General features: G+C 42.5%; 1 protein-coding gene across 2 annotated transcripts; it reads left to right on the top strand.

The window, feature by feature from the left end:
* The first annotated feature begins 446 nt into the window (after positions 1-446).
* LOC117261118 (serine/threonine-protein phosphatase 2A 55 kDa regulatory subunit B gamma isoform) lies at positions 447-26,253 on the top strand. Of its 2 annotated transcripts, XM_033633360.2 has the most exons (10): positions 490-664; positions 4,827-4,983; positions 13,448-13,545; positions 13,855-14,020; positions 15,408-15,520; positions 16,166-16,343; positions 17,664-17,828; positions 19,514-19,683; positions 23,375-23,466; positions 24,206-26,253. In XM_033633360.2, the coding sequence occupies exons 2-10, from the start codon at positions 4,902-4,904 to the stop codon at positions 24,498-24,500; spliced, it is 1,359 nt and encodes a 452-aa protein (XP_033489251.1). In that variant the 5' UTR covers positions 490-664; positions 4,827-4,901; the 3' UTR covers positions 24,501-26,253. The 2 variants fall into 2 exon arrangements, with proteins under 2 accessions (XP_033489252.1, XP_033489251.1); XM_033633361.2 differs by lacking the exon at positions 4,827-4,983 and having other exon boundaries at positions 447-664.
* The last annotated feature ends 241 nt before the right edge of the window (positions 26,254-26,494 follow it).

The raw sequence follows: 26,494 nt of genomic DNA, 5'->3' as shown, positions 1-26,494 counted from the left end.
GCAGCACTGCAGATACACCGACCAGGGGCTCTGCTCATCCCTCTCTCCCCTCCCCCCACTCTTCTCCTCCTCCTCTTCATCTCCTCTCCTCTCCTCTCCTCTTTTAAAGCATCCATTAACAAGTAGGGACTTTACCCATTTCTGCGAGCACAGGGCTGTGTATGTTGTGTGTGTTTTGCGAGAGTAGAATCGGTCTGGCCACACCTGGACTCAGCAGCTGCAGAGTGGCCACAGGGTGCGCTGGATTTTTCTTGCCTCACAAGTGCTGTGTGCTCTTCCGAGACACAAATCAAGCTCACCCCTGGTAGTTTTTGAATTGTTTTTAAATAATCCTCCTCCTGCAGGTTTGTATCTGGCTCACAGAAGCAGTTGTGCGGACTCCTACGCGCACTCATCCCTCCTTCGGGACAGGCCCACTCCCTCCTCATTTAAGAATAGGATGCCCGGCTCTGCGCCCTTGTGCTGAGGAGGCGTCTGCGGGCAACAGTATGGGCGCTGTGCTGGCCGGCATCCCCACCACCCCCTCCACCACCGATCTGCCACCACCACGCTGCCCCACCGAGACGGGCGCTTCCCCCAGCCCCGCTGATGGGCGAAGACACTGACGCCACACCGACGCTCAACCACCGCGGCTTCCTCCCCGACCACAATTATGTGACTGAAGGTAAGAACATGACAGAGGACACTGCATGTGTTTGTATGTTACAAAGTGTGTGTTTAAGTGTGCCCCCATGTGAGTGTGCTTCTGTGTGTCAGAGAGTGTGTGTACGTGACAAAGTGTGTGTCTGCAAAAGCAAGCTCAGGACAGCTTCCTAATCTTCTGTAAGCTGTGTGTTGATCGGACAGAGTTGCAGACAGAGCAACAAGAACTAGGGAGCCAGCGCTCTCCTGTCTGTAGAATTAAGCCATCTTAGACAAGTTTTCCTCTCCTCTGTCCCTCCTCTTCTTCTCTTATCATTTTTTGTGTCCTGCACCTTTCATTTCTGTCTTTTTGTTTATTTGTGCTATTGCAACCTCTCTCTTACGTTGTGTAACAGCTATTTTGTTACACTGCAGGGAAGAATTGATCTGGCCTGTGACCGAATGTGTGTATGTATGTCTCTGTTTGTGTGGGAGAATAGTTTTTTCTGTAACAGCAGGCATCTCCAGAAAAACAAGCCAGAAATTTCCACCACATTCTCTTACTCATTGCGCTGCATGTCATCTCCCAGATCATGATACAGTCACACACATGCATAGTGTCTAATTAAGTATATTGAGTATCACCTCTATTAAAAAGTCCAGCAGCACTCATACTGTGCAAACCACTAACTTCTTTTGGTTTGTTTCATAAAACAGGTGGATTATAACCTTGGATAACCCCCCTTCTGCTAATCTCAATTACACCACTAATCTCACCTGCACACTAGCTTCCCTGTCCGTCATTCCTGCCTGTCTGTCTGTCCCCAGTCTGTTTCTTACACTCAGCTCATTGTTCGCCACGCCTCTTAGACCAGAACAGCGGATTATCATTTGGGGGTCATGAACGTGTTGCGAGCTCATTTGTGATCCTCGTGTCACTGCAGAAAGGAATTATGCTTCCTGTGTCTGTGCTGTAATATAATATCCCTCGTACAGAGCCACATACTGTAGTCAGGGGAGACCTGTAGTGCTGCCTGTTGATTGTGTAAATGCGTGTGTGCATTCAGCCTACTGTATTGCAGAGAAGATTGAATAATATCTGTGTGTTTGTGTGTGTCTTTGTTTGTCCCTGTGTGTGCGAGTGTTTGTCTTCTCTTACACATACAGACTTTCCATGAGCAATCTGTGTCTTTGTCCATTTCAGAAAGGGATTCTGATGAGTTAGTGGCAGAAAATCAGCCTTAACATCCATCACCAACCATCCATTATTGCCATAGCAACAGTCCGTGATGATAAACATGCCGCTTTTCATGCTTGGCCAATATGATTGACGGATCCTCTCCACCCACCAATAATGGCAGTATTAATTATTCCACACATCTCAGGCAGACACAGACATTATTCAGGGTGAATTGCTGATGAGCACACAGCAAGGTGGACACACCACTGAACACTATTGGCCTGACAGGACTGTGCAACACATGGACAGGCTGAAAATAGATAGTTGCAGAGGAGTAACTACTCTAAAAATCAATCTCACAACAATTCCCCATAATGGCCCAAAACAGATAATTCCTGTCACAAATAAACAAAGTGATTCATTACCTGCCTCCTCTTCTACATCCACTCCAACCCCCTCCACCTTTCCTCAATGTTCACCCCATCCCCCGTCCTCCTCCCCATTTCCATCCCCCACTGCCTCCCTCTCTCCCTCTCCCCATTGGTCCTCTAATGCAACTCACAGCATTGCCCAGTGCTGAAGTGGCGCGTCTGCCAAACAATTATCCAACAGTGCTCTAAAGGCTGCACAAACACAATGTGTCTCTGTATGTGTGTCTGTGTGTGTGAAAGAGAAAGACAGAGAGAGGTGGTGCGTGTGATTTTATGCTTGGGTGTATTTCGTTCATGTGTGTCTCCATCTTTCTTTCTTTTTCGCTTGTGTTGCATTCACATTCAAGTCTGTGTCTTTGAGTGCATACTGTGTGTCTTTTTGTTGGCTCAGGTCTGTGTGTGTATGTACGTGTGTCTGTCTGCAAGGGTTTTGTGTGTGTTTATATGTGTGTGCGTGCATACATATCAGTGTGTCTGTAGATCTTCCCGTGGGGATTCCCCCTGCCCTTTAACTCCTACAGAGGAGGGATGCTTAACCTCCCTCTACCTTAACCCCCCTCCCCTTCGTCCCTTCATCTCTTACTCCCTTCCTCTCACTCCTTCTGCTCTCCTCAATATCTCCCTTTGCTACACCCCACCTCTGACTGGAGAGGCATTGGGTTCAAGGATGGATGAGGAAGTAATAACAACAATTACATACTGCATCAAAATTCTGAATTTTGACATTTTTGAGTAAAGTTTAAGTAAATTATTTATGACTGATTTCATAAATAATGCATTCACACTAACCCCCGTTATTAATGTGCATCTTATACAGAAGTATCAATGCTGTTGAGTAAAAACGAAACATATAAATGTTTGAATATAAATGTATACATACTCTAACATCAGCATTTGCTGATCGCAGCATTTTGAATATGAATATTTACTTGCTTGTTTTCATTTCATATAATTTCAAATCTCTATTCTTTTGGGATTTTAAAGAAATTGCTTTAGGCTTTAGAAACCTGAGATGAGCAGATGCCATTATGTTTGACATTTTAGCAGATTAATCAATATTGAAAGTAATTGTTAGTCATCATACCTGTATGAAAGTATTGAGCTTTCCCCAGCTCTCACTGCTCTTTTCTAATTGGCAGTCAATAGCCCTTTTTACACAGACATCTTGCAATACTGCTGCAAGGAAGAACCTCATTACACCAGCTTTATTTTTTTACACAGGAACCAAGAAACAACATATCTTCAAACAATGGTTCATGATGCTCTGTGAATTAGTGGCCCACAAATGACGTTGCGACCTTAAATAAAGTTACACAATTAACATAAAGTCATGGAGGTTCGGTTTAGACAAGTTACTGTGGTTAGGTTTAGGAAAGGAAACATGCTGAGGATGTACCTTAAAATGACTCAAAGTTAGCTCAAACTTCACATGATTCCGACCACTGCTCTCCTTGGGGAAGGTCCCAGGGGTAAGTCCTGTGTTTTGTGACCCATCCACCGCCCCTACCTGCCTCCTAACTGGGCTGCTCAGGACAGCTTCCTTTTTTACTCCTTTTAGGGCACTGGTCATTCCAAAATACGTTGGTTATGCACAAATTACTGGCTCATCGTCATGTGCGATATGTACGAATTTTGGTGGGTTAGATTGTGTGAGAAAATTTCCGAATAATGTGTGAGAACAGCCTGAAAAAATGTAGGCATAATGCCACCTTGGTATGTGATTTTAGACAGCATGCCAGTGTTCTGGAAGCAAAAGAGGTGTGATAGGCATGCGTTTAACACAACAGCTTCTGCCTCTACATACAACATAAGCACTGGGCAGCTTTTTTAAACAATCTTCCTTAACTCTTCCTCTGCTCGGAGGGTAAGGAGCCCCCAGACCTCAGTGTGTCCCCAAGTTGTTGGACATTTTAGGTTACTGTTTTTCCTCTTTGAGTTATCTTCTAACTGCTGAGAGCTGCCTTTTTAATCTCACAGTAGTGGGCTGCACACATAACACGTCATCAAAACATCACACCCGTCCTATCCTGCCAGTTCACACTTATTACACTAAATTAGCTTTGTTACTACCACCACTGCCAGCTTGAAGGCGGAACAACTCAGAACAACAGTCTCTCCATCCTGTGTTATGTGCACCTTTTATACAGAAAGGCGTGGCAGAATAACAGCACAACATTCGCACCATTGAACAGGCAGTGTAAAAGGGGCTAGTGTCAGTCACCTTGGTGGAAATGTGAGAGCTATCCCTGCTCCTTTTAACGCTCACCTGCAAAACTTGAGACATACTAAGACTCTGTCCCACAAGCTGTCTATCTCTGTCTATCCTGCATGTCTTGCAAGCCTTGGTGCCAGACCCAACATGTGAATACATCATGTTGTACAGATACAGAATGATCATAAATACACCATCAGTATTTTTTTCTCTTGTGAGTACTCATGGCCAGATGTGGTGATGCAGTAACTCAGTCCCTACCCTTAACCCCATCCACCCTCCCCGGTCCTTCCCTCCTTACCCTCTGCTCCTCCCTGTTGCCTTCCTCCCTCCCTCCCTCCCTCCCTCCCTTCCCTCCCCTCCATCCTTGCTCCTCTTGCAGGGCTGCTCCTGGCTATAGCCTGAAGAGCTCCGCCCATCCTGTCCACCCCTCTCCACCCTGGAGTCCTCCCCCAGGATGTTGAGCCCCATCCAGGTCCTGTGCTCCGACATCACTACCCTTTCTCTGGAGCCCGAGCCGTTTGCCTCTTACACTGAAGGTGTGTGCTCTATCCTCTTCTATCCCGAAGGTCATATCTGTGTCGCACAGTTGTGCCCACATGACCCCAGTGTGAGATATGAGAGTTTGTGTGGGTGGGTGGTTGAATGTAAAAAGTGTGTGCGTGTGTGTCCTTTGAGTCAGGTGAATTCTCATGTGAGTCTGAGTGTTATAAATATCTTAAACATCACTTTGTCTCTGTCCGCCTGCCTCATCCTTTTTGTGTGTCTCTATTTTTGTACCTGCCTCTTTATTTTTGTCTCAGTCTGCCTGCTTCAGCGTGGATTGTGTGTGTGTGTGTGTGTGTGTGTGAGTGAGTGAGTGTGTGACTTGATTTCTTTAAATAGTTTGACTAGTTGACACCCCATTTTCTTCAAAGCATCTATCATACTTCCACCTCCATTTGATATGGAGAACGACACACAGACACTCACGCATCCACATGAACATGCACAGATGCACTCGCTGAACCACACAAGCACACGTACTCTGCACATGTACTGTGCAGACATTCATAAACCCACACACGCACGGCCACAGCTCATGATTATTTTCCACTAATTCATCTACCGTTTATTTTCTCAACTTAGTGATTAATTGTGTGGTCTATAACATGCCCAAACATAGTTAAAAATGCCTGCCACGGCTGCTCACAGCCTTCAAAATGCTTGTTTTATCTGACAAGCAGCCCAAAGTATTTAATTTGCCTTCATAAAAGACTAAAGAAGGCAGCAAAAAGTAACATCTGAGAAGCTGGAATCAATGAATTTTATGAATTTTTGCCAAAATAAGACCTCACTTCTTCAAAATCAGAATTGTTGCAGAATCATTTTGTGTTGATCGACTAAATGTTTCCACTCTAAATACATCCAAACTGAAAGATAAGAGTGGCAGCATAAATAAAGGCCGAGAGTCTTCTAAATATGGGATTACATTTCAGTCTTTATTAGATGTCCTCAGTAGTTTTCAGTATTGCTGGGGTTACTCTGGCTGTGAACGAGCTAAGCTCCTAATCTTTTTTTCTGTGTTACGGTCCCACAAATCTGTTTGAAAAACAAATTGATTTATATCTAAAATGAATCAGACATTGCAGCTTTTAGAATTCATACAACTGGAAGATGTCTTTGCAGCGAGGCAAAGCAGGATTACAGGTGTATTTCACACACGCTGAAGCCGGCTTGGTCTGTGATTCTAATTGTTTGTGTCTATAACCATTAGGCTCACACCAGCTCTGCTCCATTGTGCCGATGTGTGTTTGGAGAAATGGCAGATTCCCTGCTGTGCTGGGCTTAAATCACTCCTCTCCACACATGTGCACCTCTAACACAAACACATACACCATTTTTCCCCCAATAACTCCAAAACTGCAGGACAGGGATCAATTTAACGTCTCCCTCCGGCAGTCTCTCCCCTCGTCTCCTTCGCACCCTCCTCTCCCTTTCTCCCCCCAACCAGTTTATTTCTCTACAGGGTAATTGAGTACACACACTTGTGCACATGTACACAGGAAATGCGGGGTGCTTGAGCTGCAGCATGCACACACACACTCGCCAACACACATATATACACACATCTCCTGCTGAGTGGTGGCTTGTCCTGTCTTTTAAGGAGTGTGTGTTTTTGGCTCGGCTTTAATGGTCTGTGTTTACCCAGTCCTAAGATATCTATAATTGGGACTGTAGGGCGTCTGCTCCCCTCCCTGTCGCTGTAGTAGCCTTAACAAAAAGAAATGAGGAAATCCACCTTCCTACCTATGCCACCACCCTTATCTATCCCATAAACCTCCTCTGTTCTCAGATGTGCCACAGATGAGTACTGATCTTAAGTCTAACTATTATTGTCAATGTTAATTAATCCATCTATTTTTTTTCTTGATCATATGATTAATTGTTACCTCATGAAATGTCAGACAATAGAGAAAAATGATGATCACATTTTCCTGAAGGCTCAGGTGACATCTTCAGATTGTGTGTTGTGTTGAATCAATCTACCAGAACCCTGAGATATTCAGTTTACCATCACTTAAAGAGATACTTTTCTAATTTTCAACTAGCTTTGTATCGTGACAGTATGAGTAGTATGTTTAAATGAACTATGGTAAATTTCCCTCCATTTTACCAACACCCAGATCTCCCTGCTCATCTCCCAGCTCAACTATGTCGCTTATTTCTTGCCTAGCGTACTGTTTAACTGTAATTTGAGATTGTTTGGTTCCAGCCAGCAGCCATATTGTTTCCTGTGTTGAGACCAGGTCCCCAGGGACATGGTTTAGTAGGGGTGAGAATCACCAGAGGATCCACGATACAATATTATCACGATACACTATTATTGCGATTTTACATATGTTGCGATATGCTGAGCATTGCGATAGAATATGTTGCAATATATTGTGAATTACAACTGTAAATTATGTCCCTAAAGGAAAACTTTGCCAACGTTTGTTTTATTTGTTTTATTTCTTTTCATCTCACTTTAGCCATTTTCTGCTGCACCAAAATGTATCTAGTGGACTGAAAAGCAATTGATTATAGTATTCTAGTAGGCGACCTAAAGTTTGATTTTTATTTGTAATATAATAATTTATATAATAAAAAAATCAATACTGTGTGACGATACAAATGCCACACAAATATATCACGATACTTTGCTGTGTCGATTTTTCCCCTACCCCTACTGTTCAGCCTTGAAGCCAGTTTTTCCCTGCAGCCACCATTATAAAAGAGATGTCTGTAAAACTGTTGACAGGACACCTCAAACTGCAAACAGTGTCAATTACGACTCTTTTTGTTAGAAACTTTTGATCCATGGAGGTTTTATGTTTGTGAAACGTTCCTCAAGCTGAGAAAAGCGTTTTAAAAATCTGCAGTGTCATCACAATGTGAAGTCTTCAAGTCCTCAAATATTCATTCCAACTTCAGTGGAATGAATAGGCGCCATCTTGGCATCCAGTATCAAGGTATTATTATAAATGTATGGTTGAAACGGACAAACCCGCTTTGCATCACCCACCAGCGGTAGTGTTCAGTCCAGTGTGATGTAGTGCATTCTGGTAGTTGTAGGTTTTCTGCCTCTTGAGCAAAAGCAAATGCCACAGTCCTCTTTTTCTGTTCACCTTGGTCATATAGCACACAGTTCAAAAAGTATTTTCGTCTTTCTACTGCATAGACAGCCTAGTTTTATGAAAAGACCATCGTTCCAGCAGTGAAATACTTTCTCAAGACAAAGAAAAGTAACAAATCCTTGCAATTGAGAGGCTTGAATTAGGGTGTGTTTGTCATTTTTACTCTAAAGTTGTCTGTTATTAAACTGTTGAAGATCATTCTTTTCTAATCACTTAAGCTCTAGCAGTTATTTTACAGTTCGTAGTGTCGTCCCCAAAGTTTCAAAGATATTCAATTGACAGAGAGATAAAACAGAGAAAAAAAGCAAATTCTCAAATTTCCAAAGCTGGAGCAGCAACAGCATTTTGGCTTAATAAAAGACTTAGAGTATTAAGCAATTTCCAGAATTGTTGTTGACATCTTTCCTGTCGATCATGAATCATTCCAGCTCTCCCTACAACATCATGCTTTGATCGCTGAGGAGCCGCTGTCCTCGTAAACACCTCACAGCGCATTTGAGTGTCTGTGTGTTTTTCACTTGTGCGTGTTTTTTCATGCTTCTTTGTGTCATTGGGTTCATTCATGTTTGTGTGTTGTATTGTGCTGAAATGAACTGTACGTGTGGGCGCGTGCACTTGCAGTCACAGTGTGTTCCCCCAGCTCCTGCAGTGTGGCGATGAGTCAGACAGGCCTGCTGATGCTAATGGACTGTCTGTGGGAGACAGACACAGCTAGCTTGCTGTACTGTTGCACACACACATCCACACTATATTGACTTGCGACTTGACAGCCCAACAGATAGTCAAACACACATACACACACACACACACACACACAAACAAACACATCAGGACGCTGGCCAGTTGTGCCTGTTACAGGAGAAGCCCAGCGCACATGATGGTACTTGTTTCTGCGATAGATGTTTGTGTTCCTAAAGGTCTATTTTTCTACTCTAATAGAGAACATCAGAGAGACAGATGGGTGTGAGGTGTGTGTGTGTGTGTGTGTGTGTGTGTGTAAGTGAGACAGAGAAACACAGGCAGATAAAGAGGATGAGAGTGGAGAGTGTGTGCTCCATATTTTATTCAGCTATATTGTGTACCGCTCCTGTGGGTTTTGCTTAGCTTAGCTCTTTCTCTGTGCGACTTGAGTGGACACACAGTTATCTGTAAATATGCACACGCACACACAGCGTCAAGCCGAACATTTGCTGTGCATCGTTACGTGACTTGTGAATTCAAAGCTGCCTGGTGTGCTTACGTGTGTTTGTGAATTTCACTGCATGTCTAGAGTTTGTGCTCGAGTGCTGTCATGAGTGTGTGTGTGTGTGTGTGTGTGTGTGTGTGTATGCATTAATTATCTGCATATCCTCAATTTGGACCATAGTGTCGGCTCCATCTCCTGGTATTAATTTAGCAATGTTTGTTAGTGGACAAAACTGCAGCGCCATAATTATTTTACCACGCTCCCTCTGCGAGGATTGGATTGATGAATCCCACTTCCTCCTTCACCAGACTGCCATATACGGCTAACCGTTACGAGTACCCCTGCTACTGGTTGGCTCAGCCTGTTACCATGGCAACCCCTGCTCACCGAAGGACCCCTCCACCGCCTCCGCCCCAGCGCCTCTTCCCTCCACCTCCCTTTCCATCCTTTCCATCCATTCTTCCACCACCACCAGCAGTACCACCACTACATACACACTAACATACAGCCAGGCGGCAGAGTGCCGTGGGGGAGGGATGAGAGAGAGAGAGAGAGAGAGAGAGAGAGAGAGAGAGAGAGAGAGATGAATGTGGATAGACAACCAGGAAGAAATGAGAGAGTGAAATGGGGCAAAAGAGAGAAACTAGGGAACAAGCGATGACAAAAGAACGTGTGGGGGGAGAGTGATTGAGAGAAAGCCTGGGATTGTAGAAAGAAATTGAAAGTGAGGAATAACGAAGGCCCTGCAGTGACTGGGAGATCAAGAAGCAGTGCAAGAGTAGTGGAAAAATGATAGAAACCAGTAATACATGAGATGTGTGAGGAACAGGGTGAATAAGGTTGTGTTAGTGTAGAGATTGAGGAGTAGTCCCTGCCTCCCCTCATCATAAAATCTCTCTCTCTCAAGGCCACCACAAAATAGGCAAGGCTACAGCTTTGAATCACTCCGACTCTCAATAAATACACTCTCCACACTCTATTTTTATTACAGTCAGCGCTTGAGGACCATGTTCTTTTCTATCAAAACTGAGCTCAGTGGACCCCTTTTGTCAAAGGCTTATTGGGATACCACATCTGACATTAAATTATTTTTAAATCTAATCTGTGGCATCTTTGAAAATATTATTTGGTCGTGCTGTAGAAGTCAGAGCTTTTGTTGTATAAAAATCTCTGTGAGGCAGGACTGCTTTGGAGGCTAGTGCAGTCAAAATATACCGTGTTGATGAGACTGTGGGCTGTACAGCTTCTGTCTCCATTACCTTGAACATAAATTGAAGTTAACTGTAAGTTTTTTGTTTTTAGCTGGCATAGATTTATTGCAGGGATGCACGATGATATCGACACATCATCGGTATTGGCCGATATTGGCCTTGAAAAAGAACAATCAGAATCGGCCAACATGCTTTTTCTTATTTTGCACAATGAACGAATATTACATATATTGAAAAGCATTCTATTTCATGTCTTCGTCTGCTGGTGGGCCATCACGAAAAGAGTATACATGCATAATATGATATTAATTCCACTACAGCAGAGACTTGATGACAGAAATTAGCTGGTGAAAAGACTTCAAACCATTAAAATAGCTTAAAGAGCAGTGAGCTGATTTGAACAATCTGAGAGAAACATGCAAATTCAAAATCTGACTCACTGCCTCATCCACCAGCACCTGAACTGCTGACCTAAAAACTGAACCAATTCTGCACCATGATAGAGTAGGATGGTGGGTGTCATGAGGGGACAACAACATATGCATAAAATTTCAATGGAGAAAAAAAAAGCTTGAGAATCAATTGAAAAGCACTGAAGTCATCACCATGGTGATCAGCATCACCAGCAACTGTCTGTCCTTAACACGGCTTTTTTGTATTTACAAGTGTGAAGTCAAACCACAGATTGGAAACTTCACAACTGAACTGAACATTCACTCAACCTCAGCTGGAAAACAGACTGGACTTGTTAACTTGTAAGTCAGGTTTAGTGTTGGTAAGAAGCTTGAATGTAGGAAGATGACACAGCAATTCAAAATATGGCAAATGTAGCATTTACATGATGATTGATTTTTAAAATTGATCCAGTCACGACTATGTCATTCTTGATTTTAAATGGTAAGCAAACTAGCAAATTAGCTTACACAGCGTGGTTAACTTGAGTTTTGAGTTTAGCAGCCTGGTATTAACATACATTTCAAGGATCTGAACACAAGTAGACAGCTGAGACATATCACCTATTATGTGACCAATATATATCTCTTGTTGACCATTTTGTGTTCCGATATCGTTCCTGCCTTGGGCACTTATGCTAGAAGGTCACCGGGCTGCAAGCACAGTAATTACATCCACACTCTTGCTAGCTGCTCACTTATCGTGTTAACAGTTCTGTCGGTACAGCTGGAGATATATCGCAGTCAGCAGAATTCAACACGTCTCCTTCTCAGCGGTGTAAACCACAAGTTTCATTAGGATACAATACCGTATTGATTGTTAGGACAATGACATGATATATGATGATATCTCAAAGGCTGCCACTATACGTTTTGGATTTGATTCAGGGGCCTGAGGTTGATATGAGAAGATACCATTATCTGCCTTGCGCTAGGCCATTAGCACTGTTTGAATGTTTAGGACAGAGGTGTGCTTGGATGGAAATAGTGACACAGACATGCCATGGGAATTTCAAAATAAAAGCATATTTTAAAGATGATATTTTCACTTTGCATTGATGATATTGAATCATTGTCCATTGAATCGATTAACTGATCCAGATCAATCCATCATCATAACCCTGCTCCTTTCATGGGGCAAAACAATTGGCAGTCACACAACACTCGTCATAAAATAGTTTATAAAGCATTGGTGAAACAACCGCCACATCCTGCACTGATGATGTAGTTCTTGTCAGGGATGTATCATAACGCATTAGTATTTACACTACAATAGAAATGTGGACAAATGCATCCCAGACTACCTCAGCAAGTGGTTTGAGTGATTGGGCCGCAATGCATATTGGTGGTTGATTATACTTGATTTAAGCGCTGTCCAATTGTGATTGGATTGCCCAAGGTGCATGTTAAGACCAGGTATAAACAGGCTCTTAGATAACCTGTAGATGACTTTACATGGCTACATCTTTAATTGAAACTAAGTTTCTGAGTACTATGAAAGAGGTTTAACCACCAAGATTTTTCCTCCCTCCAGATCAGCTCTGTCTGCAAATAGATATTACAAAATAAAACTCGCTGTATAAAGGGGAAAAGAAAGGAGGATAGGTAGACAGAAATGCAGTCAGGAGATTACATGTAACATTAAAACAGATTCAGGTTTCAGATATCACGCTGACGTGCCCTTCATTGGACAGTACAACCAAGTGCTCTCTACTCCTCACTGTGTGTGCTGTGTGATGAAGGGAGGTCCACTGAAAGCACTGAGTCAGTAAGTGCAAAGTGGTTAATAACGTGCTTGCTCTTCATATTACAGTGCTGTCACTGAGTCAGACTGTGTTGGTGTTTCGGGACACAGAGCTAGTGATGGGGACATTGTTGCAAGTATGCAAATGGGGGTCCTGAAAAATTATCTTTGAATGATATTTAGTCACTAATGCAAATACACTCTGAGTTGTGTTTACACTTAAGAACACTACAGAGATGAAAGAGTGCGTAATTACTCTTATACACACACACACACACACAGAGACATGAACATGAACTCAAGTGACAGTGTAATCTTGTGTACTGGAAGTGTCATAGTGTGCGTCACTGTGTATGTGTCATACTGGAACACGGATAACACCTGGGCCTAGTGTGAAACAGCTGTGTGTGTGTGTGTGTGTGTGTGTGTGTGTGTATGGGCTAATATGTGCTATATAATCTGAATTTTCTCTTGAAGCTTAAACATAAATGCAGAATATTTGTGTTAGAGATCAAATATTGTTTTATTCTACACGTTAATTTGCATATTGTAATCCACTTACATGTTAATGCATTGACTGTTGACTTGGTTGAATAATTTAGAGCCAGATAAACAGGTTATGTAGATGAATTATGATGCGTGGTCAATTAGCTAATGGCTATTCCTCTCTCTTTCCCCACCGTTCTTTCCTCTCATGCTATATTTCTCTTTCTCTTCCTCTATCTCTGCCTCTGTGTCTGTCTCTCTCCAGCTGATATCATCTCCACTGTTGAGTTCAACCACACCGGAGAGCTCCTGGCCACAGGGGACAAGGGAGGCCGAGTGGTCATCTTTCAGAGGGAACCTGAGGTAGGCACATACGCACACACACACACACCCAAATATACAATTTTTCATTCCAGCTGTGAGAGCAGTGATGAACGCACACCGCTCCCCTCCAGCTACAGTCTAGATTGATTGATTAATAGTTGATACTCCCGCTATGTCAGAGACTGTATCATTATAGCTGTGCAGAGTCCGTGCCATGCTATTTCTTCACATGATCAAGGTGAATGAGGCTGGCTCCAGCCCAGGGTGTTGCATTACATTACTGTGATTCTGTGAGAAAGTGCTCATCATTCTCCCCACATTTCCATCTAACTCCTTTTCATTCCACAGAGCAAGACTGAGCCATTCTCACAGGGAGAGTATAATGTCTACAGCACCTTCCAGAGCCATGAGCCCGAGTTCGACTACCTTAAGAGTCTGGAGATTGAGGAGAAGATCAATAAGATCCGATGGCTGCCTCAGCAGAACGCCGCACACTTCCTCCTCTCCACCAATGGTGAGACAGCCCACACACACACACAGACACACACAAATACATGCATCTTAGAGGAAGATGTGGAAGGAGTGATGTGGGTTCATGATCTTTTGTGGGAAAGCACTTCCTTTAAACCAGTTTGAAAGATTATTTCACATTGTTTCTCCCTTAAGGAATAGTTAGGATTTCTCCGAAGTGGGGTTGTATGAGGTGCTTATTTACAGTCAGTGTATTACATACAGTAGATGGCAGTCGGAACACTCCCAGTGTGCAGAAACAGACTGGAGTACCACCATGGAAGTTAAGCAGTGCTGGCCGGGGTAGCAGCAATACAAAATTTAAGCCTCCTAAAAAAAATCGATATCAGTTTAAGTGTACACTATATTTAGAATATTTTCACAGCTTTAGCTCACCATCAGACAGCTCTTTCCGAGGGGGAACTGAAGCTATTATTTATGCTCTTTTCAAAGCCACCAGACTCCTTTGACAAAAACAGTATTTTTATCCAGCAGAAAACCGGAGCTGCTGGTCTACCACTGCCTCAATCGGATAATTGTTTTGTGTTCTTGTGTAACTCTGGTTAATTTGAACTGACCCTTTAAAACACCAAAGTCACACAATAACACACACAAATTACTTGATCAAGGCAGTGGTGGACCAGCAGCTGCAGTGTTCAGCAAAGTAAAATTAATTAATTCAAATACTCCAAACTATCCCTTTAACAAGTGTTTGAGTTTCTTGAGTCAGAAAGCACATTTCCCCTCGCCTAAAGAGATGAGTTGTTGCTTGTGTTGCATCACATGTTTGCAGTGCATTAGGAGTATGTCTGCCTCGGACAGTTTACATTAAGAGTTTATGGCTGTATTGGAAGATGTATAGATTTTCCCACAGAGCCCTGTTATTGATTTATTTAAGTAGTACATTATTTATGATTTAGGGTATGAAAAATGTAAGACCTGTCTCAGCAGTTGGGTAATGCTGCTGCTGGAAAGCTTGCTGTCATTTTTTCAATATAATACAGGGACTCTCTGTGTCTGTCAGCACTGATTACACAAAACCTTGCTGTTTGCTCATTTAGAGCTTCAGAGTCCAAGCTGTCTTTCAGAGCTGACAATTTGGAGTGCGGTGGATTAGCTTGTCTATTAAGTCATTTCTTTTCAAGTTCAAGTGCCTGAGTTTATCATGTCTTTCAGTAAAATCCTAAAACAGCTCCTTTTTGAGATTTTAGGCTTTTAGCTTCACCAATTTGAGATGATATTCCATATTTAGCCTACTCTAATATGTTTAATCACATCTAATCTAAGACCAGATAGCTTCCTGTGTCAGCAAGCACCTTTTATTCATTTGTCACACTTTCCGATTAAATCTGTTCTTATCTGATCGCCTAACGGCCCTGTCTGATTCCCAGATAAGACCATTAAGTTGTGGAAGGTGAGTGAAAGAGACAAACGGCCAGAGGGGTACAACCTGAAGGATGAAGAGGGTCGCATCAAGGACATCTCCACCGTCACCTCCCTACAGGTAACATCTTTCTGTCTGTCTCTATCTCCTGCAAGGTAAAACATTCATAAATGCAGTGGGTTGTGTAACAGAACTGGGTCAGTGGGTACAGATGTTTTTGCATGTGCAAAAATGGGTCACTGGCACAATGGTACATGTGTGCATGCATGAGTGTGTGAGGGCAGAGGAATCCTCTTTTCCCCACTGAACAGCAACACAACATCTGAACTACGCAAAGTGAGCCCATGTGTGAGTGTATGCACGTATAATATGTCTGTCTTTGTAGAGGCCCGAGAACATGTATGTGTTATGTGACAGTGCTCCCGCTGTGCCGTATGCAAATAGAGCCACACATTTAAGCTGTGTGTGAAAATGGAAATCATGTATTGGACAAAGAAATTGTGTTTTAATGCAAATGCGAAGATATGAAAATGCAGCCAAATGAGCTTTAACTCATGCACCGAATTGGCTCTTGATCCTGCTATCAAGCGGGCAAGTTGGGGCTCCAGCAGTAATGTATTATTGATGTCAAAGGAAGTAATGCATTAAATATTAATTCATGATACAATGACAGTATTTAGATTTAATCTACTGTCTGTATCATCTGTCTTCTCCTAATCAGTTATGTGTGGTGTTTAACTGCTCTCTGTCTTTATGTCTTTAAAGGTGCCGGTGTTGATGCCGATGGACCTGATGGTGGAGGTGAGCCCGCGGCGAGTGTTTGCCAACGCCCACACCTACCACGTCAACTCCATTTCCGTCAACTCCGACTATGAGACCTACATGTCAGCCGATGACCTGAGGATCAACCTCTGGCATCTGGACATCACCGACCGCAGCTTCAGTATCCTTTGTGGGTTGTGCTCTACATTGATAGTGAGGAGGAGAGAAGACACACATATATCATCATCACATGCACAAACTCATATTAAAGCAGGACTGGATTTATTAAAGCACAAGGACACAGATAATTAATGCATACATTAACACATAGATGCTTGTACATGCACAATAATCAAATCCCACCCACACACACACTCACACAACTCCCACATTGCAAATCCCACTTTGTTGTATAAAGAAATGCACAAAGACACACAGTGTTGGGGGAGGGGAATATTATTCTTGAGGAGTGAAAATGTAGCTTAATGAATAATTCAAAGGCTGCATAAATATTTCAGCCCCGCTCTGAGTTCTAATCCAGCTCAATAGGACACAGTACAGTCACATCCATGACCCAGACAGGATTTATAATATTACAGTTTATCTGAATATGGAATTACTTTTCTCCCAACAATCCCCCCAAGATATATTTAAATTGGTTTGCTTTATTTCTTCTGTAAATTATTTACAGTGTGAGGGTTACGTATACATTTACATACACTTGTGTGTGTGTTTTTTACATGAATTCAAACACAATATAATTAGTTTTTCATTTGGCCAGTTAGTGAATAGAACTGATAAAAGGATGAATGAATGAATACGTACATACAGGTTGACTTCAGCAGGTAAAAACCAGAGATGTATAATAATGCCTTGATAGTGGACCCAAATATGGCGCCTATTCAGTCCTATGGAGTTGCTCACCTGGCACATACACCAAAAAGGTTCCCAGCTTCTGTGTTAACATTTGCGGTAGTGTTTCGCACGCTGGCTCTGCCCACGAATTCCTGCTTGGCTCATAAAATTTAAATTGTGATGACATCACAGATTTTTAAATCGTTTTTCTCGACTCAAGGAGAAAAATAACAATAGAAAGAGTCATGATTTACCTTGTTTGAAGTTTGAGGTGTCCTTTCAATGGGGATCTATGGCGAAAATGTTTTTGGAGTTGCAGGGGATTTTTACGTATCAGTACCGTGTGAGGCCACTGCGGAAAATTGGAAGCAAAGCTGAGCTGCGTTCCTGGGGACCTGGTAAAAACCAATGACTATATATAACGATGGACAATGCGTCTGCATATCCTCCTACTGTACATGATTCCGACGTCAACCCCCCTTTTTATTTCATCACATAACTAATTAAAACCAAACTTATCATCTCTGGGGAAAAACTTCCCCCCATTTAACCCCTATCATGATCGGGGCAGGGTTTATAGCCTACACTGCAGGCCCTGAGAAGTGGACTCTCTTATGTTGTTTTCCTGAGCAATGCTTCCTCTCAGACATTGTGGACATCAAGCCAGCCAACATGGAGGATCTGACAGAGGTGATCACGGCGGCTGAGTTTCACCCCCACCACTGTAACCTGTTTGTCTATAGCAGCAGCAAAGGCACCCTGCGCCTCTGTGACATGAGAGAAGCAGCGCTCTGCGACAAACACTCCAAATGTGAGTAAACATGCTGAGAGCTCGAAACATACACATTATGTTTTTAAATATACCCCATCTCCTTAAGGAGCCTTAAAAGGCCAAAATGTCTGATACTGGTACTTTTGCGCGTTTTAGCCTATGAATAAGTTTTCAGATGAAGGTCCAACCTTTCAGGCAGTCATGTGTTTCAAAATATAAAGTTCATGTTTGTAGCAATCTTGGAACCCAATTGGGTCAGACTTTGATAAGCCTGTTGGGGCAATGGTGAATATTTTGAGGGTTCCAATGTAGCCAGTGGATATCTGGGCCAAGACATCCTCTTCCATGTGCTGGTCATTTCAGCAACAGATATCTCCATATGAATACAAAGGAAAGTTAAACTGTCGTCAGACATTAGCCGATGGGTTCGCATTTGCATTTTGCATTTTGGCCAGTGCTTTTTGCCTCTTTTGCTCTCCACACTGACTGTTTACCTACTGTTTACCTGCCGCCCAAACGTGATTGGTCACTACTACTCAGACTAAACAGAAACCAGAATGCTTCCGATACCAAGATTTCCTACAGATTCTGCACAGTCATAAAGATATCTGTTTATAGAGATGATGTTTTTAGGCATGCTAGCAGCATTGCTCCAGGAGGCAGTGTCAGTTGATCGGTCAGTCCACCACTTTTGCCCAGACTGAAATATCTCAAACACTATTAAATGGAGAGAGCAAATGCCAGTAGATTGGCTGAGGAGTGCTACTTCATTTGTCATGCCCCTGCATGACAAATTTTAATCACTTTGGGGATCTCCTGACTTTTCATTTAGCTCATGAAAATCAACTTGCAGAGACTTGCTTAAGATACTTAATCCATCAGAGTGGACTATCATTATTAGTTTGCTTTATGTATGCATGGTTATGTAGATCAAATCAGGGACTATCATCTGTGGTGGTGATTTGATACTTAACAATGTTTATTCAATTTGTAATGTTAATGAACTCAACCTGAAAAACCTCAGGTATGTTCATCCAATAGAAAGTAAATTATCTAAAACCCAACCTGTAATAAGTGATTTCCTTTCAGTTCAGGAGCACAATATGTCTCCTTAGGATCATTTTTTACCATCTGATAATGTTTCTTTCCTCTCCTGGTCCATTAATGTAGAGCAGGGTTAGTTTACCCATAAATCTGCTGTCCTGAAGGGACAACAATTCAATTCATGGCAAATTTTCCTCATATGCTTCAGATTTATTGTTTCCTAACGTTCTTTTCCTTTTTGTTTTTGTGTACTTCGAAGTTGAAATGGCCAGTTTCCCATGAGTTCTGACCAGTATGAGTCACGAGCACAGTGAACATTGCAAATTGTATTCAGTGGAGCACCTCCACAGGCAGCAAGGGATTTCATTTTTGTTTGTTACATTCAGTGAGAAATACCTGTATTTACCAGGTTTCTGTCTTTGTAGAAGACATGTGATTGTTCTGTTTGAGATGTTCTGATATTAAGACACAGAGCAATTTAGACAGCGACACCATGAACATACAGAAGTCACCTGTGTGGTCTGTCTGTCTTATAGATTACTGTCAGCATATAGACTCATCTGAGACATGTTTTTATCTATGCTCATGAGATAGAGACACACATAGTATCATCATGTGACACACTGTTTTTGCCTGGCTTCAGCACTCACCCTCCTCTCCCTCTCTCCCACAATCTCCAGTGTTTGAGGAGCCCGAGGATCCCAGCGCCCGCTCCTTCTTCTCCGAGATCATCTCCTCTGTGTCCGATGTCAAGTTCAGCCACAGCGGTCGCTACCTGCTCACCAGAGACTACCTGACTGCCAAAGTCTGGGACCTCAACATGGAGAGCAAGCCCCTGGAGACATACCAGGTGTGTGACCGACCACATGTGCAAATTACGAGGTTGAAATACAAAAAACATGAGAATGAATATATTTCTCTTTGGTTTGGCTTCTGCGGTGAGATTCCCTCAGGCGAGCAGCAAATTGACTCTGGGGAAAGGTGATCCGATCAGTTGTGGAGGGAGCATTAACATATTGTCACTGAATCCTCTCGTCTGTTGAGTCACTCCACTGTTTTATTCCTGCTTCATCAGCTGACTGATAACATTCAATCATTACTAACAGCCTCTATCACCCAACATTCTCATTATTACTCTGCTGATGATACCCTAGTGCCAAAACACATGCTGCTGCCACAAAGTCCTGCATATGTTTAATTTTCTTTACATTATTTTATTCATTTATTAAATACATAAAATTACTGGAGGACAACAAACAAACATATGCATCCACATGCTGGGAAATAAGTAACTAAGAATAGAAGTAAGTTTCTTTTCTCTCTCTTGAAAATTATATTTTACATTATGGATATGTTGTTGTATGTGTCCTCATTTGTTATGTTATTTATTAGATTAGATTGATTAAAGTAAATCTGAAGAGTTAATTTACATGAACACATAAGAGCCATTCTTAAAATGTATAACCACCAGTTTGATTTTTATTCCTTTGAGTCCACAATAAAAAAAAAACACCATGTTATGAAAATCATTTACTACAGACAAGCCTTATCACTGATACAAGGCCGGAACATATTATATTTGGCTGTATTTGATTCTGTGAGGTGTATTAGAGATGTCACACATTAAACCTAAACTATAGGGCACTTTGGAATACAAATCCCCAGATCATCTGTCATATAGTTCAGCAATTTTTCCCATAAAAGTCTTATCACAGAGCAGTCCCACAAACCTCTCACATCTCCAACCCAACGTTTGTGTTAATTTTTGTGTGACAGATAAAGTTACAGATTAGTAGGAGGAAATTCACCTGAATTCATGGCTTGGATAAGAGACACTTGATAATCTATCTCAGACAGCAGTGAAGCTGTTCTTCTGGCTTGTGTTGGCCCAACAATTCACAAAGAATGTATTGTGGCCACTGAATGGCCACTGATAGCACCATGAATTGTACATCACTTGCAACCCCTGTCTGCCTCGTCTCAAGGTCCAGTTCACAAAAGATATTGCACTAATGGTGTTATAGTGCAAACTCAGTGGTGATGGTGATGGAGAGGTGGAAGGCATGCATGGCTGCAGCAGGAAAGAACTACTACTATATTGAAAATGAGGAGCAGTGAGATGACAGGCTGACAGAGTGTGTCGCTGTGCTATTGGTTGATAGTCAATCAGCTGAAAACAGCTGATGACTAAATTGACAGGCAGACAATGACACCTAGAGATAGTGAGTGAGCATGCGTGCAAGGAGTGAACGGCAGGGTGAGAAAGAAAACTGACAGCCTGAGCATGAAAAGTATTATCTTCCTGACTGAACTTTTGCCAGAGCTTCATGAGGCTATTAATGGAGATTTTTCTGAATTGGATTGTTTTTATAGTGAGGTTCATTTGCATAGAAAGGGGCCTGTTTTGCGCCAAATGTATGCATATTACCTAATTTAAATAGCACAGGAGCGCAGAGTTGCTATTTGCTTGACAGTGCAGTTAAGGTCACATTTCACCATTTGCAGGTGCTTAAAGAATTACAATTTGTGCAGATGGAGCAGCCGTAAAAGACGAGCAATCCTTTTGTGAAGTTGCCCATCTACACTGGCCTTTTCTTTAATTTGTCACCCTCCAGCTTGTCTGAATCCCATACAGCAAAGTTCAGATGTTTGTTACGTGCAGGATTTAGTCTTCAGGCACAGTCCAGGTCAGTGTTGCTGCTCAGATTCTTTAAGTAGAGCTTTTTGTTTGTGACTGCTGGGTGACTAACTGTCCTTTTACTGAAAGAGGGCTTTGTCATCCTGGAAATATGAATAATAAGAGACAGAAATGAATCATGGGAAGATAGTTGTCTCTCAGAATCACAGGACTTGCTGATGATTAGATTTTTCCAAAACCTTTTAAGGATAATTGGATTGATTACGAGCCAGAGAATGTACTTTTTCCCGTGAGTGCAGAATCACCAGAAACCGTTGCTGAGGCCTAAGTTTTTTTTACTATAATCTGTAGATGCATCAGATTGTGTATATTTGGCAGATTAATACATGTGTGAGACAAGCACGAACGATATTGCTTGACGTGCTGTACACAATGTACACACACAAAACTAACTATAAAGCTGATTTTTTTTTGTGTGTGTGTGCTATCTTTCTCACATCCGCACACAATTTATCTCGTGTGTCACTTCTAAGTGTTTACAATCAGCCGTACCAGCCTCTGTTTATGCAAATATGTGCAGTAGAAGTATTTATCAACTCCTTCTTTCAGAGTGTGTTTAGTATTCCTGCCGCGGGTGTGTGGGTGAACATGTGTGTGTCTGCCTGACGTGTGAGGGCCTGTGAGGCCGCCAGGAGTGGGAGGCCAAGACGCACTGGAGCTATTTATAGTCCGCCGAGCCTCCACTCATAAAGCGAAATGGGAAGGAGGGATACCTTACACAGTGCCCGACACCTAGATCTGCAATGCAGCACAGAGAGGGAGGAAGGGGGGGAGAGAGAGGTGAGGGCTTGGGGAGGAGTGTGAGGATGGTGTGATGAGATGAGGAGGGAAGAATAGAAGGAGAGTTTGTAAGTGAGAGGATGAGAAAGAGGGTTGGCAGAGGCTGAGTGGAGTAAACTGAGGGGAGAGAAGGGATTTCAGGGCTCTGACTCTGGTAAACTTACACTCTTACTCCTCCTGGAACATGAGAAACATGTACAGATCCATGAGGGAGGAGGCGCTGTGCTCTAAATCAGAGATCACGCACACTGGGAAAAAGAGATGATATATATTCAACTTCAGCTGACACTGTATCATTTCACCCCGGGCTGAGAGACCCATAGGGGAAAACAAAAATGTCACCTGGTTTGATGTACAACCGTGAGCCGACCTCAGCTTGACCATTTATTGATCGTGAAGCGACTGTTGACTGCTGACTTTATGCAGAATGTGAAAATAGGGGGCCTAATGCAGAGTGCAGCGGCTGCAGGAAGGTGTAGATTTCAACCCCTTGCATCACACTGCTGACACAGGCAGGTGCAATGAAAGCACAGGGGAAAAGAGTTATTAGTCAGTGAATACGTGTGTGTGTGTGTGTGTGTGTGTGTGTGTGTGTGTGTGTGTGTGTTCACATGTGTGTCTGTATTATCATGCCCTTGGTGGGTTTGGATGTTAATGGGTTTACTGATATGGAAAAGGAGTTTAGATTAAAATGTACTCCTGGCCCTCGTATTGCTCAGGGCTGGTGTTGTGTCTCATTAGAGTTGCCTTCAGGGAGGTTTGTGTTACATGTTTAATGTGTTTTGTCTGTGTGTGTGTGTGTGTGTGTGTGTGTGTGTGTGTGTGTGTGAGTGAGTGTGAGTGTGTGTGTGCGTGTGCATGTGCGTGTGTGTGTGTGTGTGTGTGTGTGAGTCTTCTGCTCTCCTCTATTTATAGTGTACACAGAGAGTCAATACCTGGGATTGAAGCAGCTGTGTGCTGGACTCATTTTTAATAATTTCTGTGTGTGTGTGTGTGCGTGTGCGTGTGTGTGTGTGTGTGTGTGTGTGTGTGTGTGTGTGTGTGTGTGTGTGTGTTCTTCCAGGTTCACGATTACCTCCGCAGCAAGTTGTGTTCCCTTTACGAAAACGACTGCATCTTCGACAAGTTTGAGTGTGCCTGGAACGGCTCAGACAGGTACGTGAAGTGTCTGGATGTGTTTCTGTGTTTCAGTACTAAGTGTTAAGAGAAATACTCAGATCTTTATGTACGCAGAAGTACCACAGTGTTCAAATACTCCATTATAGGTACTTTTATCATGTACTTTATTCATGTCTGGCTATTTTCTGTGTTGTAAAATGTGTGGCTGCCTTGTCTACTCCAAAACAAATCTATCTATGGGTACAAATTAAGTAACCTAACCCAAGTGAAGTCCTGCATTTAAAATCTTACACAAGTAAAACTGCTGGGATGCATGATATTGGGTTTTTCGCTAATATCTGATATGCCGGTATATAACAACTATAATATATATATATATATATATATATATATATATATATATATATATATACGATATATAACCAATATCGATATATCCAATTTTTTCCCACCTAAATTTTGTCTCTTCTGTAGTGGAATTAGCATCATATTATACATGCATACTCTTACCGTGATGGTGATGTTTTTCAATTTCAATTTTGAGGCCAACATCGGCCAAGTCCAGTGACGTGCCGATATTATCATGCATCCCTACCATGCATCCCATCCCTTTGTAATTTGGAGGAAGTGACCCTTTACATTTAGCGATGGAGTTAAGGGTTAAGGTAGTTTGGGAAGTTAATATAGTCGATTACAGTCCTCACCAGATTAATACTCAAAGAGAAAAGAGAATGAAACCCTTCAGACTGTAGTAACTGATCATTTCTCTCCTCAGTGTCATCATGACTGGAGCCTACAACAACTTCTTTCGCATGTTCGACCGCAACACCAAACGCGACGTGACCCTGGAGGCATCACGAGAGAGCAGCAAACCCCGTGCTGTCCTGAAGCCGCGAAGGGTCTGCGCCGCCGGAGGAAAACGCCGGAAGGACGACATCAGCGTGGACAGCCTGGACTTCACCAAGAAGATCCTCCACACAGCCTGGCACCCGACTGAGAACATCATTGCCATCGCCGCCACCAACAACCTGTACATCTTCCAGGACAAACTCAACTCTGAGATGCATTAATGAAGGGATGTCAGCAGCGGATACAAACGAGTTTACACCTGAACACACAGCTATGCCAGAATGTACACATTTACGGACATACACACACAGGAATATGCCTAACACACACCTACACAGTCAGAAAACACACACACATTTAGGTCTACTCTTTGACACACTCCCTCACCTCCTCCCCACCCAGCCTCCCAGAACTGAAAGGACCTAGAAAGGGCTAGAAAGGGAACAGGCTGGATTACGCAATGGATTATGGATTGCAAAATTGTCCAAACTGTGGATTTCTTGATTGTTAAGCTCTGGATTGTGCTTGATGGTGTGTTGATTGCTACAGCTTCTGAGAGGGATAACCCCCCCCCCCCCCCCCCCCCCCCCGATGTTTACATATTTGTCTTTTTTTTTTTTTTTCTTTTTTTTTTTGTTCTTCCGGCTCTTTTGCTTTCTCCACCTCCTCCTCCTCCTCTCCTTTCTGTATTTGTGTGCTCGAACAAAGCCTATTCTTATCCCTTGCCCACTGTTTTGTGTAACGAAAACCCTTCGTGGTTGTCAACCAGCGGCACTGATGAAAATGGGGCATTTACGTAACTGGCTGATTTTTCCGATCAGCTGAACCCCCCCTTCCTCTGTTTTCGTAACTTCTTGTTAAATGATGTTAATGATGGTAATTATGATGACGATTTAAAGTGATAACGTGATGTGCAAGGATGAATTCAAGACCCTTCCCCTCAACCCAAGTGCACCCAGACGCCTCTGAGCTCAACTGGACCGTGTTCAGTCAGTGAGGTCAAACATTGACAGTCCTGCAGACAGAAGCAGAAGTTACACCACGGCCTAATGTGAGGACACACACTCATATCTGCTCCACACAGTGTGTTTCAGTCATTAATGTCGTCTCCGGCCCTTCTCTGATTGTGGATTCTGCTTCTGGTGCGAGGCTACATCGTGTGCTACTTTGCCGTTCAATACAACTCAAATCAAGCAAAAAAAAAAAAAACTTAAAAAATGAAATAATTTCAACAATCAAGCAAAAAGATGCTGCATGTAAAACCAATTTAGCCTAGGTGTTTATAAATTGACTGACTGACTTGGCTGCCTTCTTAACCATTTAGACCCAGCTGTACAAAGGCTTCAGGGGCCCCGGGGCCCCGTGCAGCACGAGTAACCATAGACGACTGAGCTCTCCTACCTTTATTTGTGTCTTCGGGCACTGAAGCATGTTTACCAGTGTTCGGTTCATACACTTACATGTACATTTTGAATGAAGTCGTCCAAGAATCAGTTTCTCCTCGACTGAAACTGAGAACCAAGAAGAATGGGGAATGTTTTCATTAATGTTGTTCTCTAAAAGAAAAAAAAAAAAAAAATCAAAGGGCCTAAATGGTGTCTGTATATATCAACTTTGTTTTTGACATGTATGAGGTTTTGTTTTTTTAAACATCCTTAAACGGACTGCGGACGCGATCATCCGCCTTGATGACCGCCTCCAAAGCTACAGCAGAGAGATGGTACTCTAATCTCCTCAGCCTTCCTCACTTGATTACTTTGCTGATGTGCAGAAGCTTTTATTTTTTAGAGAACAGTTTATTCTTTTATTTATCCTTTTCTTTTCCTGTCAGTTTTCACTCCACCACGTCCTGACCAAACTAATGTTGATTCACATATTTTTGTGTTAATGTATGTTGATGACAAAATTGTCAAATGGACAGTTATAAATAATGTTAATATGTTTTTTTTCTGAATAAAGATTTCAACGAAATTGCATCCAATGAGCGTACATCTGTGATTTTTATTGCCATGTAATTATATGAGACTGATAGTAATTGCCAGTGCCATTATGGAAATGTGCACACTTTATAGCTTCAATTTATATGGACCTATTAGGGCTAGTCATTACAGTCTGTGGTACAGGCAAAGGCATGTAGTCTGAGGCGCCACCTAGTGTCAGCTTACACTTCCTGCACATAGTGTGAACTCCAGTTAAGACATAAAAGTTATCCTGT

Source organism: Epinephelus lanceolatus, chromosome 7 (assembly GCF_041903045.1).
Source record: "Epinephelus lanceolatus isolate andai-2023 chromosome 7, ASM4190304v1, whole genome shotgun sequence".
NCBI classification, from domain to species: Eukaryota; Metazoa; Chordata; class Actinopteri; order Perciformes; family Serranidae; genus Epinephelus; species Epinephelus lanceolatus.
The sequence above is the reverse complement of the archived record's forward strand: the minus strand, read 5'-3'. Positions and strand labels throughout refer to the sequence as shown.